This window comes from Taudactylus pleione, unplaced genomic scaffold (assembly GCF_031769625.1).
Source record: "Taudactylus pleione unplaced genomic scaffold, aTauple2 ptg000116l, whole genome shotgun sequence".
Taxonomy (NCBI): domain Eukaryota; kingdom Metazoa; phylum Chordata; class Amphibia; order Anura; family Myobatrachidae; genus Taudactylus; species Taudactylus pleione.
The window spans coordinates 5,755,703-5,779,194 of record NW_028284518.1 but is presented as its reverse complement, the minus strand read 5'-3'; the positions used below and the strand labels follow the sequence as shown (position 1 = coordinate 5,779,194).

Below are 23,492 nucleotides of genomic sequence, written 5' to 3'. Positions count from 1 at the left end.
GTGCCTTTAATATGTACGTGGACCGCACCTGTTCTTTTAGGAAAACAGATTCTCTATTTGTCCTCTATGGATTCCACATGAAGGACTGACCAGCTAACAAACAGACCCTGGCCAGATAGATTTGCATGGCTATTTCACAGGCTTACTTGCAGACGGGTTTCCCTGAGCAAGCTCATTCCACTCGCTCTGTGGGACCTTCGTGGGCAGCTTACCTTGGCTGAACAGCTTTGTAAGGCAGCCACGTGGTCTTCTGTCCACACCTTTCTAAGGTTCTATGCCTTTGATACTTTCGCCTCACAGGATGCTTAATTTGGGCATCTGGTACTCCTGTCAGCTCAGGAGCGTCCCCGCCCTTGAATACTGCTTTGGGATGTCTCCAAGGTATCCCTGTGGATCCCTACGGACCCTGAAGAAGTAAATGAGAGTTATGGTAAAACATACCTTTGTTAACTCTTTCTGCGAAGTTCATAGGGTCCACAGAGTGCGCGCCCTGACGCCCTGGCTTCCCTGGGTTGGTTTTCCTGGTCACCGGTCTCCTTCTGTGAGAGTGTGTTTCTTCTGTGTACCAGTCTTCTTTCTCTCCTGTCCTCCTCCTGCCATTGGCTTGCTAACTAACTGAGGAGCCTCTGGCTTGGGGGTGGGCATAGGGGGAAGGACCAGTGCATCCTGGGAATCAACAGCTTTAACTGTCTGGTCCTGACCTCCACCTAAACCCTAAACTAAGTATCCCTGTGGACCCTATGGACTTCAAAGAAAGAGTTAACAAAGGTAAGTTTTACCATAACTTTTATTTTTACATCCAAAGATGCAAAGCAGAAGATGCTGCAAACTGCAACGTCTGAGCCTAGAAGAGCAGCTTTACCATATCCCCAGCATCAGTGCCTCCAATAGGATGTGAGGGAAAATGGGATACGTGCTTACAGATGTGTCTTCAGCTACCTACAGCTAAGGTGCTGTAGGTGAAAAAGATGCTCAGCGCAAGCCAAGTCACACTGGGCCTTGCGTGGCGAGAAGAGATGTTTGGCACAACTGTGGCAATAGTGCATGAGGACACATCTGTTCATCATTTTCTTTCCACTTGTTATACTCTTCTCCAGATTCTTCTACTGGTTCTCCTGGACAGGGAATTTTTCGGTATTTCTCGGTTTCTTTTGTCTCTGATTTTGTCAAAGGGAGCTGGGTTAGGAAAACATTTAACCACCATACAGAGAGGAGATATAAAAGGGGGGAAGAGTTGCAGATTTTAAACATATTTCTTAAAATACCAGTCTCCTGTATACTAAATTATTCAGCAAGTATTTAATGTAAGTACATATAAGCTGTGATTTATTTGGTCAACTAGGTAATCAAATGTAAAATAGCATCAAACTTCTACGTTTTGCTCATGACTTAAGTGTTCACTAATCTTCCTTGTGTGAAGTTGATAGCTCTATATCGTCATTGATCACTTACTAATAGATGGCTCAGAACTGCTCAAGTATTCATGAAGTCAGGATATGAAATATTCATCAATCAGGCGGCTTCTGTATTTTGAATAAATGATCTGCGTCTGGGTGAAGGTTACTTCGCAAAGGTATATTGGCCCCAAAAAAAAGCTTCCATACAAATATGTTATTCTCAAGGCCTGGATACTGTTCTTAGAGTAGATTCCAGAAGTTTTTCCCACAAGCTCTTTATTTCAGTAAAATATCACTGACAGTTCCAATGTTTCTTCATCTAAACTAGAATTGATCATATTGAATATAGAGGAGAGAGTTCAAGCAAATTATTCAATGTTAACTTCAGCAAATTGAAATGACATGGGAACTAATGCTGAGTACAAGCCTGAGCAGTGGATTGTCCCCCCGCCGACTGATCCAACGATTTGGCAAGTTGAATGCACAAACAATATTGTGCATACACACTTACCAATACGCTGCCCAACATGTCTGGCCACTAGCACGGTAATGACTTCATTGTCGGCGGTTCCTGGGCCAGCATATGGGTTTAATGGTGGTCAGCCGTACAGACAGCCAGATGGGCCCTGCTCTTGAGAGCTTACATTCTAAAGGGGAGGGGCAGACAGACAGAGGTGACAAAGATTGGGTAGACAGTGATCATTGGGCAATGGGTTAGGATGAGAGCTGGATGACTTTGATAAAGAAGTGGTTCTTGAGAGCCTGTTTGAAGTTTTGTAGAGAGGTGGAAAGTCTGATTGGGAGAGTGTTCCAGAGGAAAGGAGCAACACAGGCAAAGTCTTGGAGGAAAGTGTGAGGAAGTAATCGGTTTGGATGGAGAGGCGGTGTTCATTTGTAAGGCAAAGTGGGCAGGTGGAAGTGTAAATGGAGATAAGGTCCAAGATGTAAATGGGAGGGGATTGGGTCAGGGCTTTGTAAGTAAGTGTGAGGAGTTTGAATTGGGTTCTGAAGGGGGGTCAGTGTAGGGCTTGTAGAAGAGGGGAGGCAGATGTAATACATTTGGAGAGGAAGATGAGTTGGGCATCAGCTTTGAGGACAGATTGGAGTGGAAAGAGGAGGGAGTCAGGGAGGCCAGGCAAGAGTTGGTTACAGTAGTCCAGTCAGAAGATGAACAGTGAGTGGATGAGTGTCTTAGTTGCCTCCAAGGTGAGAGAGGGTCTGATCCTGGAGATAATTCTTAGCTGAAAATGGCACCACTGCAAAAGTTGTGGTTTGAAGGAGGAGGTATAGTCAAGAATAGCTCCCAAGATCCCAAGACTGCGCACTTAAAGTCTAGAGGAGATGGTGGGTGCTACCAATAGATAGTGAAATTGTGGAAGGTGAGGTACTTCGGGAGGGTGGGAAGACTATCAGCTCAGTCTTAGACATGTTAAGAAATGGCAGAGAGAGAGCTGGTGATACAAGTGAGGATAGAGAGGGAAAGTTCAGGGGAGGAGAGGTAGATTTGAGTGTCGGCAGCATAGAGATGATATTGGAGGCCAAAAGAGCTCACCTAAAGAGGGAGTATAAAGGGATAATAGGAGAAATCCAAGAACAGCACCTCGGGGGACACATACTGGTAGAGGAAATGGTGGAGAAGTGGTGTCATGCAAGGAGACAAAGAAAAAAGGTCAGAGAGGTAGGACAGCCAGGAGAGGACAGTACCACGCAGACCTAGGGAATAAAGGAATTTCAGGAGAAGAGGGTGGTCCACAGTGTCAAAAGCAGCAGATATGTCAAGGATAATGAGGAGGGGGTAGTGGCCCTTGGATTTGGTAGCAAGGAGGTTATTGTTGACTTTCATAAGGGCAGTTTCTGTGGAGTGGAGAGGACAAAAGCCAGACTGAAATTGGTCAAGCAGGGAGTGGAAGGAAAGAAAGGTGGTGAGGTGTTAGTAGAGAGTCCGCTCAAGGAGTTTGGAGGCAAAGGGAAGGAGAAAGATGGGGCAGTAATTAGAGAGGGTGTCAGGGTCAAAGGTGGGGGAGACAAAGGCATGCTTGAATGCAGGGGGGACAGTTCCTGATGAGAGGTTGAGATTGAAGAGATGGGCAAGATAAGAACAGGCATCAGGAGAAAGGGAGTGTAGGAGGTCAGGAATGTATAGGGTCAAGTGAGGTGTTGGGACAACCAGATTAGGGCAATGACTCTATCTCCAGATGAGTTGGAAAAATGGATGGGGATAGGCAGGTTGAGGAAGAAGTGTATGGGGGTGGTGAGGGTCTGGTAGAATGTGATGTCCTGGCGTATTGTTTCAATATTATATGTGAAGTGGTTGGCGAAGTCAAGGGCAGAGAGTGAGGAGGGAGTTGGAAGGGTCTTGAAATAAGACTGTTTTGAGAGGTAGGTCGACGGCTTAAATTTTAAATGGAGGAATTCTGCATTGGTGCGCAATTTCTTTCACTATCATTCGGCGGTTCATGAGCCCTTTTACAGATATCTGATGCCTTTTAAATGCCATGGTTGAGGTGTGGTTCTGCGAAGGTGAGTAATGACCACCAGAGCAATAGAGTCAAGAGCCGAAGTAAGCGATACATTGTATAGGAAAACTGCTTAGGCAAGAGAGAGAGACAATGGGGGAGAGAAGTGAGTCATGTAGGGAGGATAAGAGAACAGTGACAATAGTCTCAAGGTTATACTTAGTGAAGGAAGCCTTGAGAGGCAGCGGTGGAGAAGGAGTGAGGGGTAAGTTGAGAGAAATGATGGTTAGAATGGGGTATTGGTGAAATCAGAGACATCACAGCGCTGAGTGAAAACTAGATCAAGTGTGTTCACTCACATGGGAGGGTGAGGAGGTCCTTTGAGACAGACCAAGTGATGAAGTGAGGGTAAGGAGTTTAGAGGCTGAGGGATCATGTAGCGATATTAAAGTCACCTAAGATGGGGGAGGGAAGGTCTGAAGAGAGGAAGTAGGGGAGACAGAAAGCAAAGTTTTCAAGAAATTTGGAGCTACAGTCATGGGGACAATAGCCAACTACAAGAAGTTCAACAGGTTGGAAGAGGCCGAATAGCATGAACCTCAAATGTATAGAATGAAAGGGTTGGTTCTGATGGAATGAGTTGGTAAGAACCCAACTGTAACACCATAAAGTCCCCCTGGGTGGGTGGTGTGAGAGAACTTGAGCCTCCCAGAGGAGAGTACAGTGGGAGTGGTGTCTGAGGGGAAAATTCCGTATTCAGTGATGGCTAGGAGAGGGATTCAGGGAGTTTGGAGATGAAGAGGTTATGGGTGGGGAATGATAAGTTTATTATTTATTTAAAGAGCTGAGAAGAGAGTGTAGGGATGGTGCGGGCTCCTGAGCGAGGAAGGGAATCTGCAGATGGTGGATAGGGAGGAAGTTTAGTGTGACCTGAGTGGGGTTGAGGAGAGGTGACTGAAAGCAGGGAGGGAGCAGGGCTTAGTGGTGGGGTAGTAGAACCATGATGGGAGACAGTTGAAAGAGAATATGGGAACAAGAGAGTTGGGGGAAGGACTAGAGGGGTATAAAAAAAAGACAGAGGAGGAGAGACAGTGGGTGAAGATGGAGCTGACTAGGGGGCGAAGGGGAGAGGTGAGAACAGGTGTTAGAATATAGGATTGTGTAGCTGCTATAGCAGCTGAATGAGGAAGGGGGGGTTAAAAAAAAAAAGGGACATGGTGTGGTTTATGGAAATAGGCAAGGGATAGCTGGAAGTGGGAAAGGAAACTGTGGTATAGAAGCAGTGTAATTAAGTTATATAGAAAATAGATGTCTGCGGCAGTATAAACACCAAAAAAAATCCAAATGGCTATTAAAAATATTTATTCAACAATCATTAGACCTAACTGCAGTCCAATAAAAAGAATTAAATATAACATATATTAGAAACCATGTAACCATTCACAAAATGTCAACTCGCTACAAAGTGAAATATTCCTTCTCAAATTGCCTCAAGATAAGTACTCTTAATAATTATTAAATGGTATATTAATAACATAATAGTATGTGTGACCTGTTCACCTCCATTCCCGCAGATATACCATCAATGGATAAACAGGTAATTACAGGACCATCAGAGGTGTTGTAACATCATTCGGTATTGTAAAGTAAAAAGGATTGATATTTAACAGACCACCGGGTAGATAGTACAAAGCTGCGGAGAGAAGAGCGCATTATTAATGCAGCCCGAGTCATGTAGCTCCTGGCTGTATCTCCTCAACAGTCACCAATCTCCACGAGAGGACGGACAGCAGAATGATCTCTCCTCTATACAAAGGCTGATCACACTCCAACTCCCAGCGCAATCAAGGCAATTACCGCTCCAGTCCATGGCCTCCCAATGGAGGCAATTGGAGAATAAGTTTGTGCAGTAATCAGTCTGATTTATTTGCTTGACGCGTTTCTCTCTCACAGGGTTTTTTTAATCCAATAGGTCATAGAAAGGCAAAAAGTATCGGGGACATTCATTATATGTACTATACACCTACAAGAGCTTCTGCTATTAATATTCAATTTAAAATATATTAAGAGTACTTATCTTGAGGCAATTTGAGTAGGAATATTTCACTTTGTTTCAAAGTTGACATATTTTGTGAATGGTTACATTGTTTCTAATATATGTTACAATTGTTTTTATTGAACTGCAGTTAAGTCTAATAATTGTTGAATAAATGGGTATTTTTAATAACCGCTATTGGGATTTTTAGTGTTTATACTGGAGCAGACATCTATTTTCTATTAGGTTTCTTTTTTGAGGGTTTAGACAGAATCCCTCAGTTGTCAGCTGCAAGTATTTACACAGGTACAGCTTTTATTAGCGCACCAATTTGTTCTACTTAGTGTAATTAAGTTGTCAAACAAACCGGAAATAAAATGTGGGTAAGAAAGCAGTGGGCCAATTTCAATTCAATGCGATCATGAATAGCCGTAAGAGGGATCTCCCGGAGCTATTCAATAAACCGCGCTGTGTGCCTTGTAGCGAATTGGTTAAGTCAGAGAATGACGGTTCTCGCGACTTAATCTGGGTGTGTAGTCGCGAGAACTGGCATTCTCCGACTAAAGTGCCGGCCGTGCGGCTCTTAGCGCCGCGCTAAGCCAACAAACAGCTGCGCGCCCAGCACTTTTTTCGGTTTTCTCCTCGCATCCCCAGGGGGGTGCTAGAAGAAATCCTTTAGCCCACCCAAACAGTGCGGTGTATTGAATAGCTGCCGGAGCTCCCTCCCGCTGCTATTCATCTTCACATTGAATTGAATTTGGCCCAGTGTTGGTTAATATAAGCACAACTACAATAGTATTATAATAGGAGGAATGATGAGGAGATGTTATGGATGCAGGAATAAAATGCAAACCGTTTTATAGCTGCATAGAAGTGAAGCTATGCTAGAAAGCACTGGCAATGCAGGCATTGAGTTCAAGGGTATAAAGGCAACTTGATATTGGCACAGCAATGATATACTCAGAAGTGTTATAAAATATAAAAAGCAATCAATAAGAGCAGCGAGCAAAGTTGCGATGTCCAAGCAGGGAGTTCAGAGTGTCCAGGATACAGTATGTAGACAGTAAGGGGTAAATTTACTAAGATGGGAGTTCTATTGAAGAAGTGATGTTGCGGTGGGTGTGGCATGACTGTGAGACAGAGAGGAAGCAGCTTTGGGAACTCTCCCTGAAAAAAGAGCCCCTTGTAGCCTGTATTTGGGCTATCCAGAACCCCCCTTAACAGAGACCCACCTTTTCTCTACCAAGTACCTTGTACTTGGGGACCCCTGAGCTTCTAATGGTCTCCAATAGTGAAACTCTGCTGCCATCGTGTGGCTAATGTTACTCCTTAAGGAATCTCCTAAGTTTTAGTATGCTCTCATGACTCTGATGTGACTATCTTCCCACCACTGTCGCAGCAGCACACCGCATATCGTATCCCCATTTCTTCAGTGATTACTTAAACGCTAATTCTCTAATTGGATCTATAACTAGAAAACATGGGGCCTAAGAAAAACAACAAATTGGCTAAAGGTATCCCTCCGGTGAGCTTTTTCAACCTCTGTCCTCAAGGCACACTAACAGTCCTGGTTTTAGTGATATCCATGCTTAAGCACAGATGGTTAAATCAAAATAATTGAGGTACTAATTAAGTAATCTGTGCTCAACTATGGCTATCCTTAAAACCTGGACTGTTAGTGTGCCTTGAGGATCGTGGTTGGGAACCCCTGCATTACAGAGATAACTTACTGGGCTTCTTCCAGCAGCAGCTCCTCTATAATCTGGGGGGTGGAGCTTGTAGGTAATATAATAATTTGATTACTAATCTGACATAACTCAGGATCCACCTCCCAGCTCTGTATTAGGCAATAGAACATTGTGTCCTCCCTCCAGTGGCATCGCTATGGGGATGCGGGCCAAACCGGGTGTCACCCTCGGAGGGAGGCAACACCAAAATGCTGGCTCCACCTCAGTAACTGAACTCTGCTCCTGTCACAGAGGAGGAGCAGACTGTGCAGGCAAGCACTAGCCTCCGGGGGCAGCCCAGCATCTGGGCACGCCCCCGGAGCGATTTCCCAGGAGGCCACGCCTCCTTTGTGTTGGGCAACACACCCTTTTATAGTATAATATTCTTAAGGAGTTTTTATGTACCACACAAAAAATAAAGTAATAAAAATAGAAATAGTGTTTTGCAATACATTCAGTTGGAAAGTTTTTGGAGAAACTGCTTAGTAAAACGCTGTGGCCTCGATGCGTTTCATCTCTTATGCCTAATCTGGCTGGCCTTCATCAGGAGGATGAAGTGTATTTTTATTATTATTTTTTTTTCTGTGTGTGGTAAATAAAAACTGCACATAATTGAAACACACCGAGTGGTTGAACATAGTCTGTAAGGGACACAAGGGATCCAGTAGAAGACGTCAGGTACATCCTGGTAATCCTCTGTTAAAGATTTGGAATGATGACCCTATTGGTACGATAAAGACCCACTTTGAGGAGCACATGTTTTTCATTACATTGCGGTACGCATCTTACTTATTTCCTCAAAACTTGAGCACCTAACTATTACACTGGAGAGTACCTGTATTCTCACTCTTTCCTAGTGTATATATGTATATAATATTCTAGAATATTGGATTTTGCTGTAAGCCTGCTATTAATATGTAGTAGATAAGAAGCTAAGTGTGGATGATGTTGGATTTATACTGTACTGAATTATATTTTTTCTTTCAGTGCTGCCATTATGTTTTGGAAGTAGTAGTGATGAAGAAAAGAGAGCCAAAAAAAGTGTTTGTATATATTTTGGTACTATTTCCTGTGTGTGCTAGCCTGCAGTGAATGTTAATCATACAAAGCACCCAACCAGTCTACACATACAGACATTTAAAAAAACATCAACATTTATGGTACCATGCTGTAATGTTATATTTTAAAATGTCATGGGGAATATGTCCGCTTGCACACCTCCATAATCAGTGTTATTTTTCAGCAGGAACAAACAGGAGCTCAGTTCCTGAACCTCTCATTAACTATAGCTCCACCCATAGTTCCTGAACATATTTTATCAGAAAAATAGCCCTGTCCATAATATTACTGGACTCCTACTGTTAAAGTCCATCATGGTTTCAATGTTGGGGCTGGCAAGCCATGTTTGTTCTTGCCCTTGGGACTGCTGCATGTTTATCAGCAAGACACGTCTGGATTTTTAAGATGCAGCGTTAAATTATGCCAATGACAATCGATATGACGAGGAAAACCCAGGGAGATAGGTGAGACACAAATCAGGTCTTGGCTTGTGTGTAAAGGTCCCCATATATCTGCTACGGATCGCTGCAGTCGAATCGGAAATGCCGACCGGCGGACATCGAAGTTCCGCGATCCGTCGCAGGATCGCTGAAATTCTACATTTTAAATTTCACCAGTCTTTTTATCGTGATCGGAATAACTGAAAGCCAACATGTTGGATTTCAGCGAACATCGCGGCAATCCGTCGCTGATGTATGGGGGCCTTTACTTAATCTACACTGCATCTGTTAGAATACCTTATACCAAATTATGGGACAAATTAGCCCTGCTACTAGTTATACCGTGATTAACACTCCCATGCCACATTTTAGCAAAACTACACCGATCCTTATAGATAATTGTCCATCTGGATTTCAGAGATATAATGACTGTCCTGACAAAAATAAGACTTTAGGGAGGGATGTCTTAGTGCTGGTGATACAGGTCTCACCGTTTTTAAAAATAAACTAATCTACAATATACAGGAAAACAAATCTATAGAAGTCAACTCTGACAGCGATATTGTGTGGGCATTATTGAACTGAATAGAAGCTAAAAACTTAATCACCCACTGGAAGGCATATGATGTGACTCCTCCACTCTTTGGTGTGCCCCTCTCTCTTTCTTTGCTGAGTAATGGTGCATAAACATGGTCTAACTTTGCAGGACGATATGAACGATATCGTTATATCGTTAGTTTTTTTGCATTGCACGACCAACAATGCGCGTAGCCGTATGGACGATAACGATATCTGAGGTCGACCGTACATGCAGGCCAACTTGGTCGATATCATTTAAATACTGTCCCATATCGTTCTTGAAATCATTCATGATCGTTGATGAAATCGTTCAACGATATCGATGATCGAGCAAGTTGGACCGTGTGTATACACCATAAGGCAGATGTAGAGCGTCAGGTACCCAGTTGGATCATTAATACTGTAAAAAGAAATTTGTTAACTCCTCAACAGCTACAGTTCTTAGGGTTACTGATAATAACAACAAAAGGCACAGTGGCTAATGCAGAGTTCTGTGTCAGTTGGTATAGGGTATTTAGGTGATTTCACCCTTTGCATGCCCACAACAGTGTAGACACACACATGCGTCCATGCAGATTAGTGTGATAGGAACTTCTAACACAGGTCCAGTACAGTACGGGAAAAAGACACATACCCAAACCTTAGGAAGATGTTTTATTTGGTAGTCAGGGTCATGAGACATTGATAATCCCAGTACAGCAAACAGCTTGCAATAAGCTATTTGCCGACGCTCCTTTAAAAATTATATGTGCTTTACATCATTCGGGTATAGATTATGCTTTTGTGAGCATGATTAAGCAAACTAAAAATATTTTTTGTTTTTGCATATGCAAGATAGGAAGTTGTTTTCTGCTGTATTAATCTCTGTAGTTTAACTGATGCCTAATATCGAATGCATTTACCGCACATAAAATAAATGATTTACAACATTCATCCAAGTGGAACCAAATGCATATTCTGCGATTGCCAACCAGAAGACATCTTGAGGTGCTCATTTAGGGCCTAATTCTGAGGTGAGAGTAAAGCAAACTAGAGCAGGTAACTGGACAAACCATGTTGGTTTTCTTTTTATGCAGAGTAAATATTGGCTGCTTTTGGTGGAGATGTGGCCTGGACAGTTATGGAGTAGGGACATAAGCTACCGCACTGTCCAGCCTGATTATCCTGACCTGAAGCCACTAGAGGTCTCTGCCTGTTCCTCTCCTAGACTGTTGAGGTGTCCCTTTGTCCGGGAGAGCCAGTGTTGTCTTCTCCGCAGCGGTGTGTGTTCAGTAGTGCGTCCTGTGGCCCACTGACTCCTCCGGCATTAGTGTGCTTCCTCTATAGCTGCGGTGGTGTTGTGTACGGGACTCTGCTTCTTGCAGTTTATCTTGGGCAGTGTTGTGTGAGCCGATTGCCCGTCTTCCCTGCTGGTCTCCGGCTGCATCTAGATATCTCCTGGTTGACTGATGTTCCAATCTGTAGGCTGTTCCAATCTCTGTCTCTACTCCCCTTTTTCTGTGACTGCTGTGCCCTAACAGTTTCTCCACTGTTGCTATTGAGAGGCACTCTGGATTATGATGCTCCTGGCCAGCTCTACATAGTATCTGGAGCCCTGTGTATATTGTTTGGCCACTTAGGCTATACTGCTATCCCTGTTCCTTACTAAGAGAGCCAGATGATGTTGCTCTGCTGCAGGGTGATTTGTGCAGTCCTTATCTTCACTGCCTACTGCAGCCATGAGCAAGAAATCCTCAGGTGCTGCCAAATTAGAAAAGTATGCCCCACCCACTTATCTACAGGATCCTTCTTCTTCTACTGCTGTTTCCTAGACTTCTGCTTCAGTACTATATGCTTCCCTGGAGTTTGAAACCCTTGTGCTCCAAATGGAACAACTCCTGCAGGCTGTTACAGGTTCTGAAAAACGGCTGATGGACCCTATTACGGAGGTCCATACTGATCTGTGATGCGACAAGATATGCAGAAAATGTGAGATCGTGTTGGAGAAACTGAAAATCATATTTTCATACTGGAAGACAATGCCTTTCCTTTTCATGGGTTTTTGACAATGTTGGAAACTCAAATGTTTGCCTGTCAGCAGAAGCTGGTGAATATTGAGGGTCCACTTTGGGAACCTGGGGAGGTTGGCCTCCACCCCCTGTTTTAAACTTGGTCAATCTGATTCCGGATTTTGGCATTTGGTCCTGTCCAATAGTTACCTCTTTCTGGACTAGTATACTAGAATATATAAATACTTCTGGGATACGGCTGCCGTTGTCCTATCCGAGGCCATGTATTTTTGGATTAGATCTTACTAATGCGCTGAAGCACTAGTTACAAACCTATATTAGTATTTCTTCTTACATTAGCTAAAGTGTGTATTAGTGGGACCTGGATGGCTCCTCAGGCCCCTACTCTCTCTTCCTGGCTAGGGCTGGTCAGTTCTACAGTGGTTCGTGAAAGATTTATGTACAGAAAGAGTGACTGCCCCTTTAAGTTTGACAGAGTATGGTCTCTTTGCTGCTTCATTAATCATGTCATAGACCTGGACTTCTCTTGTTCTTAACACTTTACAAAGTGTTCTTGTATGTGTGGGGGGGGGGTTGTTTTTTGTTATATCTGTAATGCAGATATCCGTCTGACTTTGTACGGTCTGTCTGAATTTCATAAGTTTGTGTGTGTATTTGTTTAAATTATGTTTATGTGCTTTTATGTTCTTTTCTATTTCTTGTTCGGTTGTCATTTGAAAATCTTTTAATAAGTATACTTGACAAAAAGATATTTAGAAACATAGCAAAAAGAACAAGATGCTTTTCACCAGGATACACAGTATATAGCACTGCGAAGGGTGCCAATACATTTATTGTTTTTGCATGAAGGGTAAATGCTGGATGCTTTTGAATGTAGCCCACAAATGGTGGTCCGCTTTATTTTTACACTGGAATTTAGATGTGAGTTTGGACACACTCCTCCCAAATCTCAATCTATCTGCACAATTTACATCTGACCCACCCGGAGAGGAATATGGTTTTGCCAAAGTGCAGTCACTTGCTCTTCTTTCTGTTACTCCCACTTTGGAATCAGATTAGTGCACCAGTTTTGTGTGTGTGTTTTTTATTTAACTAACAGTCATGTTGGTCTACACCAAGTTGTTCAAGGATTCCTCTTACACAAGATAATGACTCAATCCTTGCCTCCAGGGTATATGTCAACTACCTTCAATGAATAGTACAAGACAGTAGGCTTCAAACCATGGAATGGCCAGCACAGTCTCAAGACTTAGGCCTCCATTTACTAACGAGTTTTTGGGTCTATTTACTAAGCAGTGTTAGGAGACAGTAAATAAATAACAGTGTCTAACAGCTGTGACTAAGCTCCATAGACTTGTACACACTCTCTACTAACCCGTCATTTTAATATCTTAAATTTTTTCTTGTTTAGGCCCATACAAAGACAAAGAATGAATGGGGCAAAGCAGAAAGCCTAGCATTCTCTGAACTTCCAGGGGTCTCAGGGCTTCTCACACCCCGTGATTCTGCCAAACAAGGCTCCTCAGGTGTGTTTGTTTCATAGACTGGGCCTTACACATATACAGCATCATTTATATATTGCTTTTTTTTTTGTCTTAAGTTAGACACCACTTGTCTCTCTTTATCTTTGTTTTTGATGCAAAGGACTTTGTTAATACTTTGGTATAATAGTAGGGATGAGGATATCATTGGATTTGTACAGTGAAATGTTCTACTGTGAAAGGATATTGGGCAAACATTTATACATTAAAGTGGATCAGGGGCCTATTCATCATACCTAAAATATCGAGGGAGGTAATTAGGTTTAGAACTCGCATGGAGTTCTACCTAATTACCGGAGGAATTCATCATTCCTCCTCCCTATAACTATCTATTCCGAAAAGCTGTAATTTTTGCGATGACAGCTTTTCAGGAAATAGATAGTTTGCCCTGACTGCTCTACCTTACCGCAGCTGGAATCCGTGCTGCGCATGCGCTGTTACAATCCTAAACCCAGCGCATGTGCAGCACTACTCACAGCTGCAGTAAGTTTGTGTGCGTCCCCCCTCTGCTCACCTCCCCCCATCCTGCACTTACCTGCCCGCTGCAGCGCCTCCGGCTCCGTCCTGCAGGTCTGTCATGTGGTCTCCCAGCAGCACACAGTGCAGTTTAGAGAAAAAAAAAGTTTTTTTTTTCTAAACTTTATTGTGTTCTGCTGGTAGAACACAATGTCAGCATAGCAGACGGAGCCAGAGGACGCACCAGAGCGCCAAAGGAATACGCCGGGGACCTGCACAGCTGGAAGCAGGTAAGTCTGTCCTGCTATTCGCCACCTCACAGTGGCGAATAGTAACTCCGTCAAATTCCGAAAATACATAATTTTCGGAATTTGATGAATACCATAATTTCCATATCTCCCTACTAATGTATGGGGAGTGTGGAAATTAACGCAGGGGAGCTTAGCAAGGATATATCAGTGATATCTCCTGTGCTAAGTGGCTTCATGAATACTAAAATTACGTTATTTAAGGAAAATGTCCTTAAAACCGTTATTTTAGTGTTTATGAATAGGCCCCACAGTCACCAACTCCACTAACAACATTTTACTTTTTGCTTTGCTTAATGTCTGTCTGCATTATGTAGTAAGCAAAAAAGGGGATCTAACAGGATCTGGTGTCTTCTATACATGTTACTTATGCAGTCTGGGGGAAACTTGCCTGAGATGAACGAGCATGATGGGTAAAATATGCTCTGCTAGAAGTGCAGGTTTGTGCTTCTGTGTTATCTTTTATTGTTGCACAATTTAGTACAATAAAACTATAATGAAAGTGGGGACTCTGTGATAGGTCCCTGACTAAAGTGGGGACTCTGTGATAAGTCCACTTTAGTAAAATAACCTGACTTGCTAATATGCTATGAAAAAAAAAAACTACAATGCTGTGTATTACAGAAACAGTTATCATTATTTTCCTTTATTTTTGTGGCGCCACAAGGGTTCCACAGTGCCTTACAAATGAGCATAAACAAGAAAACATTGACTTACAGTACAAAACAATGCAGGACAAGGACATGGTTTATAAACCTTGACAACTAAAGGTTAGGTGCCATTGTAGGGAGTAAGAGTAAATAAGGAAACGGGAAGCACATAAGGGAAGAGGGGCCCTGCTTGTGAGAGCTTACAATCTAAATTCACTTTAATTCTACACACACATTAACATCTTCGTATTGAAATGTTTCCATTTTTATCCTATGTCTTGCTTACATAACCTTTTTCTCATAATGCGATTGGAAATTAATAGGCTCACTACTAAAAGACCATAAAAGAGTCCCTCACACAGACTATGCAGAATAATCATGTACAATGGGGCAGTCTAAGATACAATGCAATTTGTATTGTGAGAACATTTCTCAATTTTTGTAAGCCTGCTATTAATATCTAGTAGATAAGAAGCTCAATGTGGATGATGTTGGATTTATACTGTACTGAATTATATTTTTTCTTTCAGTGCTGCCATTATGAAAAAAAAACATTTTTCAATCCACTCACAACATTATACTATTCAAAAGTATATTAAATTGTCCAGTTTGGTTGAAACTTGGATATGTTTTGTTTCTACCTTCCTGCCATTTTAAACAGTCTGTAATCTGAGCATCCAGTATGTATCTGCTATAAGCACCACAGAATAGTAATAGAATTCAGTGAGAGTGATCTCATAAGTGGCCATTTTCATTATGTGGTTTTTGTTTGTTTTTAAAATTTCTTTATACTGTTAAATGACAAACTTGAGATGTTCACTTATGAACATGAGTTATTTGTTTAATAGACATTGCTTCGCAGCTAAAATAATAAAGTATTACCCTTCCACATTGTTAAAATGGTGTCTTAGAATCGTATTCATTTTAAGCGGACCCACGATACTTTTCCGCCTCCTGGACTTTTCGCCTACATCGCTTGTTTTGCAGGCGGAAAAGTATCGCCCGCGTATCCCTGTATTCAATTTGAAAGTACGCGAAAACGGGACCCGGCAAAACTGAAACAAGCGGAAAGTCCTGTCAGATTTGGGGAAATCAGCCTGACACCCCCCAAAAGATGCTCTGACATGGGGGTTAGCTATGGTTACCCCCTGATTTGGCTGCCTGAAGGTATTTGTTCTTTTTAAACGGGCTCAATAGCTGCTAAACAGCGTTTTTGTATAAGTGGTGCAGAATAGTATTCAGGAGGTTTTTTTACAGAATATAACTTATCCCAGCAAATTTGGGGTACTTGAAAATGGGGACCAGCATATTTAAAAATTGATAAAGTTAAGTTTTAAAAAATCGTGAAAATCCACCTTCTGCAAGCAACTGCAATGAAAAAATACTTGGGGACTCCCCTGGAGTCTAGTTTGCTAGTTTTGAACTTAGTCCACCAACATTTTTTTTTTTTTTTTGCCCCCAAATTCAAAGTGATTTTTTTTGGGGTGTTAAGTTTTTTTTAAAAATAATTTTTTGACACAGTTTACCTTTGGGGGACTGTCTGAAGGCTGCACTGGGGTTCCCGCAACGTTGCACCCCTAAACCCCAATTCTGCACTTTTTTCCGCCTGCTATTCATAGGCGAAACTTTTCCGCCTATTACATTGCATTGACTTTCCACCTAGGCGGAAAGTCTTTCAAATTGAATACGGCGATACTTTTCCGCCTGGCGAAATTACGTCATCAGCGAAACTTTTTCACAGATTCCGGCTTTTCGCCTCAAATTGAATATGGGCCTTAATGGGATCTGATTCTATACTTAAAAAAAAAAAAAGCTGTCAATGCAGTACAGGTTTAGTCTCCCATATGCAAAATGCTGGGGACCAGGAGTATTTTGGATATCTGAATATTCCGTATTTTGGAATAATTGCATACCGTAATGAAATATCTTGGGAATGGGACCCAAATCTAACACAGAATGCATTTGTGTTATATACACCTTATACACACAGCCTGTAGGTCATTTTATACAATATTTTCAGTCATTTTGTGACTCAAACAAAGTTTGTGTACATACAAGGAATGTATTTTTCATATACACCTTCTAAACACAGCCTGAGGGTAATTTTATATTTTATTTTTAATATTTTTGTGCCAAAAGCAAATGTTTCACTGTCTCAGTCACTGTCTCAGTCATGCTAAAAAAAAAATCTGCATTTCAGAATATTCCGTATTTCTGAATATTTGGATATGGGAAACTCAACCTGTAATTCAAACTGCTGTGGTATCTATGGTCCCAAGCAAACCTCATGTAAACCTCAGTGTGTATCCGAAGCAAGCCTCATATAATACTCATGTATTTCTGCAAAGAAAGCCCACCAAGCTGTCAGTGACTTTGCATACTTACCAGCATATGGGGATTAGTGGATCCTTACAGGGGGCACGGTCATAACTATGCTGTGCCGTATCCCTCCTCTCCAATCACACTTTCAGCACAAAGCACTCATTCAACACTGCTCTGCTCCAATGAGAATGGGATTTACCTTCCCAATTTGCAGGATAATCCAGATCATAGACGGGACTGAACCTTTACATCTGGACAGTCCCACTGAAAGCAAAAGAATGATCTGTTAGAGAAGCAAATTGATAATGCACAGCAATTGATTGCTAATTCCAAATCATTACTATAATGACCTTTTAAATCATTGATACCTCAGGTGTATTTTCTGGGTTTTTATGGTAGGCTCTAAATATTTGTCTTACAAAATTAAAATTAAACTCACTGAATTAATTTTAGGGGCTATCGCTGTATTTGCCGTGGATGATTTGCAAGAAATATCCTCAGAAGCTCAACATCTTGTGAAGAGTACTGGAAAGGTGATCTGTTAAATATGTTATATCATTATCTGTACTGAAGTGTGTACTTTATTTATAATTGTCAGTCTAGTAAAATATTTATAATTTTGGTGGACTAATTGTACTATAAGACTTGCATTTAGCCTTTTAGAAAAATGTTTTTCTAGTGGATGCTTTTATGTAAGTGTAGAAGGGAGAATTGCGAAGTCAGTATGCCAAACCTTCGACTCCTATTTTACTATGATCTAACTCCCTTCATAAATGGCAAATGTATGGTTTACATGCATTTCTATCTAGACTACAATTTGAACCTTTTGGTAATTACATTACATAAAGGTTCAGATAGTAGTTTAGGTCATGAGATAGACTGATACATGTAAACTATGACTGCAGAATGGGATAATTATATCACAGTGTAATGTGTGACGGCTGCATGTAGTAACAGATAATTATTGCCAGAATCCCTGCGACCGTCACCCCGACACCTGTCAGAATCCCGGCGCCATCACCCCCGACACCTGTCAGAATCCCTGGCGCCGTCATCCCGACACATGTCAGAAACCTTGGCGCGTCACCCCGACACCTGTCAGAATCCCTGTTGCTGTCATCCCGACAGTACTGGGGTTAGGGGGGAGGTTAGCGTTAGACACTAAGGGGGAGGGTTATGCTGGCCACACACGGTAAGATTCTCTGTCCAACCATCCAACTAGTTGGTTGGTTGGAATGAAAATCTGGTAAAGTATGGGAGTAAATGATGATCAGCAATTTGCTCCTAAATGCCTTAAAATAGATAAAAATGATCGTTCAGACAAGTTTGTTAAATGTTTGCTCTAAACAATTTGTTCAAACAGTTTTTGTCCATTTTCCTGCGTTTGGGAGCAAATTGCTGACTGTCATTTGCTTTCATACCTTACCAGATTTTCATTCCGACCAACCAACTAGTTGGATGGTTGGACAGAAAATCTTACCGTGTACGGCCAGCAAAAGTTTTCCGACAAGTGTCTGTATCCTAACCCTGTCGGGATGCCGGTGTCAGGATTCTGACCGCAGGCATCCCAAGTGCCACAATTCCTTACCCAACCCACGACAGCTTGCGGTAATAATTAGTCTAGTGTCCAGTCTAATCATGGGTTATTGGCAGCAAAATGGGGTAATTATAATGGCATGATATTATTTTGTCATATTCTTTTTTTGGACAGAAATTGCCTTTAAAATGTTGATAGGAATAATTTTGGTGTGACCACTGCTGATTACTTATTAGTTACTGTAGATTATATGACAGCAGGGTCATTAAATAAAAAAATTCAATACATTTCACAATGCAGTTAGTTTTTCTTTTTTCCCTGTTGTAAACAAAAAAAAATTAGAGCAGAGAACAAACACTCCTGTGCTTGTCTTTCTTTTCTTTTTTGTTTGTGTTTTTTCCTTGGCAACACCACTTTGCTGGCTTTCTCCTGCTGTTTAGTGTTTCTTTTCTGCAAGATAATGATCAGGCTTCTATGTTCAGAGACCTCTGTAATTTAGAGAAATTACCAGGAAACAGTGTTGAATGCTTTATGCGTGTCTATACTGAGGAGACCATTAGAGGAAGCAGTAGCAGCAACCACCGTCAACACCGACTTAATGCCCTGGGCCGAATGGTGACCAATGTCAAAACCCAATTGGTGGGTAAAGGGGAGGAATATGAGGAATACTGTGTAACCATAATCTTAGCTAAAATATACAAAGTCCACATTTAATGGCTGATAAGAGGAGCAAGAGCAGGCATCCTTATTAAGTTTGAGAATTAGAGTAGTATGTGCCTGAATAAAAGTCTGGTAAAGAGGTACTGTAGCCGGCTGTGAATAGTCTGGTACATATCAAGGAGGAGGGTGAGAATCAGTCTTAAACAATTTATAATTTTTCCCTAGTAAAGCCAACAGGGCCAAAAATGTATGTAAATGTAGGCCAGATATAACATCAGAGATTTTATCCAGCGTGATGTCAGTGTCAATTTTGTCGCGTTGGGAAGGCGTCAAGTAGGTGAGCCTCTGGAATCAAGAAAGTCACAAAGGAGAAGTGAAGGTCTGTTGCCATATATAAGTCCTGATAATAGCTGTGGAAGTAAAGCATCCTGAGACCCTTCATGTATGGGGTTTCTTCTCAGCCAAGGGAGTGGGCTCACTCTCAATTTTGCCTAAGAACACAGCCATGAATAAAGAATGGTACCAAAACATCCTCCAAAAGCAGCTTCTCCCAACCATCCAAGAACAGTTTGGTGACGAACAATGCCTTTTCCAGCATGTGGGAGCACCTTGACATAAGGCAAAAGTGATAACCAAGTGGCTCGGGGAACAAAACATCAAAATTTTGAGTCCATGGCCAGGAAACTCTCCAGACCTTAATACCATTGAGAACTTGTGGTCAATCCTCAAGAGGAGGGTGGACAAATAAAAATCCACAATTTCTGCCAAACTCCAAGCATTGATTAGGCAAGAATGGGCGGCCATCAGTCAGTATGTGGCCCAGAAGTTGATTGACAGCATGCCAGGGAGAATTGCGGAGGTCTTGAAAAAGAAGGGTCAACACTGAAAATATTGACTCTTTGTATAAACGTAATGTAATTGTCAATAAAAGCCTTTGACACTTATGAAATGCTTGTAATTTTATTTCAGTATACCATAGTAACATCTGACAAAAAGGTCTAAAGACACTGAAGCAGCAAACTTTGTGAAAACCAATACTTGTGTCATTCTCAAAACTTTTGGCCATGGCTGTAGGTTATAGCAAACATACAATGATATATAGATACTCTAATAAGGCACTAGCCAGCAGAATAGTCAGTTTAAAAGAAACCAGTACACAAATGGTGATCAAGTAAAAGAATGTTTGAAAAATGTAATATCCAGGTACATCATGCTGAGTCCATGATGCATGGCATCTGCTTAATTTTGTTCTGGGATGACAGCGAGTAATGTCCCAGTCGAAGCAGAAGGCAGATGTGTCACAACAGTAGCAGGTGGAAAACTGGTCTCTGCACTGTGGGTCCTAGCAGTAGTAATGGGTCAAGGGTCAATTCCAAGTGTCATCAAAAATAATAAAATGGGGAAGAGAGAGATAATAAAGAGATGATGGGGGGGAAGGGGTGAGTACAGGGAAATGGACCAGGGGAGGAAGAGAAGGAAATGGGGGAGTTGGTGAATGACTGATTTAAAGCTGGACACAAAGGATCAAATGTCACTGGAGGAAATTAACATAGTTTAGCACAAGATAGAAGAAAATTTCCTTCATCTCCCCTTCAACATTTCTAAGAAGCTTGTTGCAAATAATTGTTTCAATAAATTTCCTCTTATCTTATTGATTGCTGGTGTGTGGGAGAATGGATGCTCAGCACTCAAGATCAATGGGTTTTTTGATAACAGGGTGCAAGATAGTTTTGCTTTATACCTTGATTAAATACTAGTGAAATCCTGAATTATGTCATCTCCAGTACAGCTGAAGGCATTACATCACAATATACAGACTCTGTTAGAGAAAGATCCAATGCCTTCTCTTCTTGTGATACAGAGGGGCCAAGGTATTTATTCCAACATCTTCCAAGTAGATAAAGCATTGGGTTGATTGTAAACAGTTCAAGATTTATAAAGGCACGACCAATTAATTTAAGATATTATTTTACATGGAATCAATACAGTCCATTCTATAGATTTTCTTGTATTGGGACATCATTTCCAGTTCACAGGTCTTTCATTCAGAGAGGCCTTCAGTAATTGCTGGTAATGTTTATGGCTGCTCGAAGGTAACAGTGAATCATGGTCTGACCTTATCTAGTAGATATTCTTGTAGCAGGAAAGTCAGAGCGTATTGCCAGAAATGGAGCTGTCCAAGTCATGAACATGGTTGGATAATCAATGCAGAAAGAATAAATCTAAAGCTTTCTCAACGACTATCAGTTTTGGGCGATCAACTTGACATACTGTAGCAAGAGACAACCTGGGTATGATTCTGAGTTGGAAGCAAAGCAAAAAGAGCTTTTCACTAGGATAAACCATGTCACAAGGCAAGGTGTGCCAATATATTTAACATTTTTGCATGCAGTGTAAATAGTGGCTGCTTTTGCATGTAGCCCACAAATGTTGCACAACTTTATTTTAACCTGCAATTTCGATTTTAGTTGGACACCCCCTCTCACATTGAAATCTGTTTTATGTAATCTAGAGAAGTTTCTCAATAACACTGAAAGGCAGGAGGAGTCACACTTTCTGGAGTGTTCCAATTTCCGTTAACTAATGTGTTTTCACTAATTCGTGGATGGCTGCCATGGAGTATTTTAAAGAAAGGAAATTACACTAGAGAAAGGAGAGAGTGCACAGGAATTCTGGATAAATAATCAGAAATTAGTTGTGTTCCCTATGTGGTACAATATAATATGGAATCGCCTACAGGTGCTCCCTAGAATATGCTGAGAATCAAGACATTGGAAAGAAAAGTATTGGTGAGGCACACACTTAAACAGCACAACATTTTTATAATTAAGTGGCAAAAGTCATGGAATAGATGCCTAGTATTGTGTAGGGGCCCCTCTAGCCCAGCGAAGTGCAGCTACTCAACGTGGCATCAATTCCACAAGTGGACGGAAGACCCCTGTAGAGATGGTGACCCATGTCATCTGGATAGCTTCCCACAGCTTAGATATTTGTAGGTGCAGGATCTTAGGTGCAAATGTACACCTCCACCACATCCCATTGTGGTGGAGGTGTACATCCCATTGTGGTGGGATTGTGTTCATGTTGAGTGAATGGTGGCAACACCATTGGTCGGAACTCTGCAGATTGCGCTTCAAACCAATTCTGGACAACGTGGAACCGATTATACGGTGCATTAACCTGCTGAATATACCATCATTGTAGGGGTACATGAAGTCCATGAAGGGCTGCAAATGGTCATCAAGCAATGCAACAAAGCAGTTACCAGTCAATGATGTGTTCAAAAGGACAAGCTTACCCGAACCATAACACGAGAACACTCCCCACACCATTATGGAACCAACACCAGCCTGCACAGTCCTTTATAGACAACTTGGTCCATGGCCTTATGGGGTCTGTGCCACACCTGAACCCTACCATCAGCCCGAAACAACTGGAACTTTATTTCATTGGACCACACCACGTGTTGCCAGTCCTCCAAGGTCCACTTAGCGACGTCATGAGCCCAGGTGAGACGCTGTGTCCGGTGTATTAGTGGTAACGGGCAGTCTGGTGGCTCTGCTGCTCCCATATCCCATTGAAGCTAAAGAATGCTGCACTGCAAGGCACTGGATATGCGTCTGGTACCTCCTGCATTGAATGTGGATGTGATTTGAGGCAGTGTCGCTTGTCTGTTACCACAGACAATTCTGGCCAGACGCTGCTTGCCACAATCATTACACACCCATGGTCGGCCACTACAATTTCAACAGTCATGTCTTCAATGGGGTATTCACAGTACACACATGACACCGTAGATGGAGGAATGTTGAATGTCCGCACAACTTTGAAAATGGAATGTCCCATCCGTCGGGCACCCACTATCATGCCCTGTTCAAACTCTGATAATTCACGTCACCCTGCCATGAGCACTCTAGTCGGTTTTCAAACTGACTCACGAGACTCCGAATACAACTGTTGTAGGTCTAGGCATTTCCAAGACATCAGAGTACGCTGGGACAACCTACCATTACCTTTTCATACTGCTATACCTTGACTTTTAGCACTTACGTGTATAGTGATATTAGAAAACAGAAAAAAATACAAGTGATGAAAAGAGAATGTGGTGGAAATCAAAATCAATATTGACTGTTAAAAACTAGCAAATGGCTGTGTGAAATCATAGAACAATTAAGTTGAGATTCCTGGATAAGTATTTGTGAAATTCCTTTTCAAACCGGAATCTTATCTAGTAATTATACTGTGATTTCAGACAACCATGTTCTAATTTTTAACAGTCTGTGTTAATGATTGTCACTTTTCATCACTTGTTTGTC

At 41.8% G+C, this 23,492-nt stretch overlaps 1 protein-coding gene across 4 annotated transcripts in view; it reads left to right on the top strand.

The window, feature by feature from the left end:
• Positions 1 to 23,492, top strand: part of SYCP2L (synaptonemal complex protein 2 like) — a 314,762-nt gene that overhangs the window by 249,214 nt on the left and 42,056 nt on the right. For all 4 annotated transcript variants that reach the window (XM_088471654.1, XM_088471653.1, XM_088471652.1 and 1 more), the window contains exons 26-28: positions 8,603 to 8,658; positions 13,114 to 13,228; positions 17,433 to 17,512. In XM_088471654.1, coding sequence (XP_088327780.1) covers positions 8,603 to 8,658; positions 13,114 to 13,228; positions 17,433 to 17,512 — 251 coding nt within the window. The remainder of the gene's footprint in view (positions 1 to 8,602; positions 8,659 to 13,113; positions 13,229 to 17,432; positions 17,513 to 23,492) is intronic.